The sequence below is a fragment of the Sinocyclocheilus anshuiensis genome, unplaced genomic scaffold, assembly GCF_001515605.1.
Source record: "Sinocyclocheilus anshuiensis isolate Anshui unplaced genomic scaffold, SAMN03320099.WGS_v1.1 scaffold605, whole genome shotgun sequence".
In the NCBI taxonomy this organism is placed as follows: domain Eukaryota; kingdom Metazoa; phylum Chordata; class Actinopteri; order Cypriniformes; family Cyprinidae; genus Sinocyclocheilus; species Sinocyclocheilus anshuiensis.
Genome location: NW_015539865.1, coordinates 435,152 through 441,460, shown reverse-complemented (window position 1 = coordinate 441,460; position 6,309 = coordinate 435,152). Strand labels below are relative to the sequence as shown.

Here is a 6,309-nt window from a genome sequence, read left to right as displayed (position 1 = left end):
TTTTTTACATTTTATTTTAACATATATATTTAACATAATATATATATATATATATATATATATATATATAATGAAAAATTGTTATAATTTAAGATTTGACTATTTAAAAACTGATAATGTTTGACCACTTATCTGAATATTGCCTATAATGATTTAAAGGGGACATGTCTATACATTAGTCAGATTATTTTCAATAGTTAATTCTTAAGTTATTACATTTGTCCCCTTTTTTTATTCGGTATGTGTAACTATTCAATTAATTCTAGAAAAACAGAATTGATGCATGCAGTAAATATTTGAATTGTTGCAAATAACAAAAATAAGGAGTCTGATCAAATGTTATAAGTCTGTTGTGTTTACAGTACTGATTTTGTAGTATTGCATAATTGCTAAACCAAGTTAAATAATCCATGCTTTTTGTCTAATGGTACTTTCAATAATTTCTCTTTTATTTTGAAGCTAATTATAATGACCTGTATCAGTGGTCTGTGGACTCGCTGGGGTATATTTGTAGCAATAGCCAAAAATACAATATATGGGTCAAAATGATCGATTTTTCTTTTATGCCAAAATCATTAGGATATTAAGTAAAGATCATGTTCCATGAAGATATTTTGTAAATTGCCTACCGTAAATATATCAAAACTTAATGTTTGATGAGTAATATGCATTGCTAAGATCTTAATTTGGACAACTTTAAAGGCGATTTTCTCAATATTTAGATTTTTTTGCACCCTCAGATTCCAGATTTTCCAATAGTTGTATCTCGGGTGTTGTATCTCAAAAAACCCTTATGACTGGTTTTGTGGTCCAGGGTCACATATAAGATATATATCGTATGAACATTGTAGTGTACCAAAAACAAAATTTAGAGTATTTTATTTATGCTTTTACGTGTTTATTATTTTGTTTTTAATGAGCTGAATAATTTATGCAATAAAGAGAACTGGGTCAAATTGTATTACAAACAAACAAACAAACAAACCTTATTGCCCTTTAAAGGTGTTTTAAAAAGCGTTTTAAAAACGCAGTATATTATTATGTGTTTATATACATATAGGTTTATTCAAACTTTTAAGAGAATGTCACTCGGGGATGTCAGGTGCGAATACATCGTTATGATGATGATGATTAATAATGTCCTTCTCTGAAATTAGCTCTTCAGAAGAACCGATTGGCAGAAATAGGTCGGATTTCCTTTTCATTGCTATCTAGATAAAACAGTTAGACCGTCCACCATGAATGTGCTAGCCAGCAAATGCTGGTCCATTAACTTCTGAAAAATCTATATATTTATTCAATAAAAACATAAATTTGTGTGAAAACCTGGCACTACATAAAAGGCGGAAGAACATATGGAGGTTGGCAGGGTGGTGTGCGGTTGCGCGGTGGGCGGGGCTTCCGCCGCTGGTTGATTATGTGCGGCTGAAGCTCGAAAGTGACCCATGCGTCTGAGCTCAGCTGCACCAATACACGACCACCGGATCGGCCCGTTTAACTCCCGTAGTGCAGTCTTCATAGGTTACTCACGACACACCGACTCGTGTCATCTGATCATGTCTAAAGACACGGAGGCCAAGAGCGAGGAGATTATGGAGTCGAAGGTGCTCTGGTACCCGGACTCTAAACGAAACACACAAATGGACCGATTCCGGACTCAAGTGAACCGGGACTTCGGGGTGAATCTGGGTGAGTAGAGCCAGCCTGGGCTAGAATGGATGCAGACTAGTATGTCAGCTAACAACACACCCCTATTCCACAGAAAAACAAAACATAGCACTATGGTGTGGTGGTAATCCCATTAATAGCTCATCCTGGGTTATGTCATGGCCACATTTGAGCAAAATCAGTTACTCTAACTATGCTTTCAGTGGTAAATTTGGCCCACTAAAATTTCTCCAGGATCCATTTTGTCTTTAACTCCTTAAATTGCATAGGAAGGGATGTCTGGCCACATATTTCCATTCATTCGTGCATGCCACATCTCAATGCATGTACACACTATGAGTTGTAAAACCAGAATTTCAAATCAGACTGACAGTGTATACCATGCAGTAAATATTCCATAGTCTCATCATCTAACTGCACCTCAGCAGGCGTGACATCAGTTTCATTTATGACAAACTAGCCAGCTAGTATTTGTTGGCATGTTACTAGTATTTAATATTTAGTAAGTAAGTGAATAGTGCTTAGTACATTTTTCAGCTTCACAATTTAATATTCATAAGATACAGTACATATTCATCATTATTCATGAAATACTAGTACTTATTAATTTTGCTACTAGTACCCTAATAGCTCATAGATGACTGCTATTTGCTTTGAGCTAGTAGGTATTGCAGTTGTTGTTGTTGTTACCTCCTCCAGTATTCTCTCTGTGTGTGTGTGTATATATATATTACACGCATAATATTATTTTTTTTTTTTTTTTTTTTCCCTCATGTTTTTGTCCTTTATATATGAATCATATTTTTTCACATTTAAATCTATTGGCATTTAGAGGGTTTTTGTTTGTCATTTCCTGTTGTGTAATGAGTGGCACCCAGGTTCACATTGCCACAAAATGATGTCACCGTGATAATGAATAATTAGTGTGGACTTCAACTAAGAAATCTGATGATGTAGTAGTTGTCACGTTGTGATTGGTTTTCAGTCTTACTTCTGTGGAGGTATACGTGCAATAGATGACAGAGATGATGGACAAACTCATTAGTCACACATGAATCGTGTAACTTTATCCTAGTAAACATTTATGAATTTATTACCATTTAGAACTACTGTCTGAACTACTGCTGGGAATATTTAAAGCTCATATCATACTTCTGGCTAAGAGGGTGTGTTGGGGCTTTTCCGTCTAAGACAGCTGTAGTTTTACTTAAGGAGGGTCAAATGGTAAAACATAATAAAACAACACAATCTGCAGTCTATATATATGGCTTTTTGTCTATGTATATCCTTCTCAGACTATTTTATTGCATGCTCTGTCTTGATTATTTGCCGACTCAAAGATTGTTTTATTATTCAGTTTTATGACAACATGGATTGCAGTATGTTTGTGTAGTTTAACTAATAATTGCAAAGGGTGTTTGTTCATATCAAAGAAGGGTGGTGGCTAGAATGCCTTCTTTCAAACCAGCTTAAATAAAAAAATTAAGTTTAGTACTAAAATTACTAAAACTGAAATAAAAATACATGGAAGCTAAACAGAAATAAAAAAAATAACAAAATGAAAATATAATAATAAAGGCTAATTCAAAACATCAATAAATACCATAAAGTACATAAACATGACTAAAATATCCCTGTCTCAAACGGATGTACAGATGTTTGCACAAAGAGAAATGATTTTAAAAGGTGCTCCATCAAACAGGCTGATGTGTGACCTTGCTCACTCTCTGTTTCAGGTGGTTGATGTGTCTAAAAGGATATCTGATGTACCCGAGTGGTTTAAAGGCAGCAGACTGAATTATGCAGAGAACCTGCTCAAACACAAAGACCAAGACAAAGTGGCTCTCTATGCTGCAAGTAAGTCACAGCCAATCTCTGAACTACCCAAGTTTATTACTCTGCTCTCGTTCAGCATTCTGTGGTCAAAACAAGTTTTGTGTAAACTATTACTGAGCATGCCTCTGGTCAGCATAATTGCCTAGACTGTGCTAGTTTCACTCTGAATGAAATAATGTAATCTCAAATCAGTATTTCATATCTGTTTATTTACTTGCTCGGTAGTAGCCGGATAATAAGCAGGTTAAATTGGACACTATTGCAAAATGCACCCTTTCTGGTTGATCCTGATGCTCCTGCCTGGGTTTATTTTTTTTGATAATAAGCTGTCTGACTGTATATTGTCCATAGTGAATACAATGAGAAAAATCTGATGTTTGATGCTTCATTATGTCGAGTGTCTTATGGCGTAATGGAGTATATTGTCTATGTTATTTCAAGAGAAATTTCAGCTTTGCGTTATTTGCAGCAAGATTTTGCAGAAGTCATGACATAATCATAATTGGCAGAACTGAATTCAGTGGCAGTCATCCAGGTCATATAAAATCAGATAATGGCGAGTCACTCCACTCTCCCAAACTGCGCACTCAAGCACAAGCAATGCTAATCTTTTTTTAACTTTCTTATTTATCTAAGAATGGCATCAACTGCATTCAAACCCTGGTTGCCATTGCATCTTTCTTTTTTTTTCTGTTAAACATTTCATTACACATTTTATTACCAGTATATCTCCAAGACCAAACGTCTCCCAATTCAAAACAAGATTCTGTATGTCTGCTGATCTCCTTGAGCCTTTGTCAGTCTAACCTTATACACAAATGGCTACTTTAAAATAGCAACAGCGCTGTGTGCATATGTGTTTTATCTGTATAGATAGAATCTGTCATTGCAGTCCTCTGGCTAATGTAACACTAACTGAATTATGCTGTCTGTAATTTGATTTGTGGGTTTAGCGTCTGTGTAGGGGCGGGATGCACGTAGTTGTGCTTTTATATTGTGATGGATGTCCTGATGCGGTCCAGGAAAAAGCGGGTGTAATTACCAAAGTGGCATCTATCAGAAATGTACCTGTGTCATTGGCTTGTGTCTTCGTGAAATAAGGAGGCTCATTTACCTGAAAAAGTAGATTACATAGGACTCTGAAGCGCAAATTAAATTTAACACTTCGTTTGCTGATTACGTACAGTAATGAAAAACATTACCCGAGTTGCCTGCGATATCTCTGCTGCACCACAGTCACAGATGGCAAAGAATTCTCTTGTTGATACTGAACTGATAATGTAAGCCTAAGGTAGATTTAATTATAATGGAGACAATTACAACAGTCAATACAGGACTGTTTGAAAGTTTGGGGTCAGTCAGATTTTTATGTATTTAATTTTATTATGCATTAAATTGATCAAAAGTGTCAGTCACATTTATCATCTTGCAAAAGATTTCTATTTTGAATAAACACCGTTCTTTTGAAATTTCGATTCATTAAAAAAAATAGGTCACACTTTATTTTAAGGCCCGATTCTCACCATTAACTACAAATTTTGCCTCAAACTCCTAATTTGCTGCTTATTAATAGTTAGTAGTGATTTGGGATGTAGAATATGGTCATGCAGAATATGTGCTTTATAAGTACTAATAAACAGCCAATATGTTAATAATAGGCGTGCAAATAAGCAACTAGTTAATAGTGAGAATTGGTCCCTGTACTGAAGTGTTACCAACGAATATGAAAAGATAATATATCATGATTTTCACAAACACATTAAGCAGCACAACTGTTTAATCAACGGTACTGAAGAAATGTTGCTTGAGCACCTAATCAGCATATTAGAATGATTTCTGACACTGCTGTTTAAAACTAATCTTTTCCATCACAGAAGTAAATTTCATTTTGAAATATATTCAAAGAGAAATCAGTTATTTTAAAATGTTATAATATTTTGCAAATTTTTTTTTTTAAATAAACGCAGCCTTTGTGAGAAAAAGGGATTTCTTGCAAGAATAGGCCTATTTAAAAATCCCAAATTTTGAATGCTAGTGTTTATTATGATGGTTATTATTAAGAAAATGTAACTAAAATAGGCCTACCTTTAAATAATAATAAAATCATAATTATTATTTTATTTTAAAAAGTATTGTCTTCTTTATTTTTTTATTTATTATAGCATGTTTAAGATTTATAAAAGTTACAATTAAAAAAATAATCTTTTTTTTTTTTAAAGCTGAGGCAAAAGAGGAGATCGTCAAAGTGACTTTCGGAGAGCTGAGGCGTGATGTCGCTCTCTTCGCTGCTGCCATGAGGAAGATGGGCATCAAAACTGGAGACAGGGTCGTAGGTGAGCATCACTGCCCTTTCTCTTTCACTTTGTCCGTCTCTTATTATTTTGTGTTGCCCTTTCTCACTCATCCATTTGACACCCACATGACAGCAGTGGAATGAGGAAATACAAGTCAATACTGAACCAAATACAAGAAAATCTAACACTGTTTTATATTGCATAGGGCCCTAGGCACTCTAACCTGTTTTTCATGCCCTCTTACTTTGCTTTTTTATTCTGTCCTTGTTTGTCTTCATGAGTGTCCCAACTCTTAGCCAGGCAGTCGCTCCTGAAATCACAAACTCCCCTATTCTGTCTCAGTTCTGGGGTTCAGCCAGAGCCATTCATGGCTGTGGAAGGAGAATAAGGGGGGCGCAGTTATACCGTGGCAGGGGTAATTAGTCTTTCTAAGCAGTGCAGATTTAAAACTTCAGTGCATTCAGGCGATATATATATATATATATATATATATATACAGTGTATATATATA

The 6,309-nt window shown here is 34.8% G+C and overlaps 1 protein-coding gene across 1 annotated transcript in view; it reads left to right on the top strand.

The window, feature by feature from the left end:
* Positions 1-1,556: 1,556 nt before the first annotated feature.
* The window catches only part of LOC107684991 (acetoacetyl-CoA synthetase-like), a 57,170-nt gene continuing 52,417 nt past the window's right edge, over positions 1,557-6,309 (top strand). The window contains exons 1-3 of the mRNA XM_016481398.1: positions 1,557-1,679; positions 3,405-3,525; positions 5,724-5,837. Of these exons, the coding sequence (XP_016336884.1) occupies positions 1,557-1,679; positions 3,405-3,525; positions 5,724-5,837 (358 nt within the window). The remainder of the gene's footprint in view (positions 1,680-3,404; positions 3,526-5,723; positions 5,838-6,309) is intronic.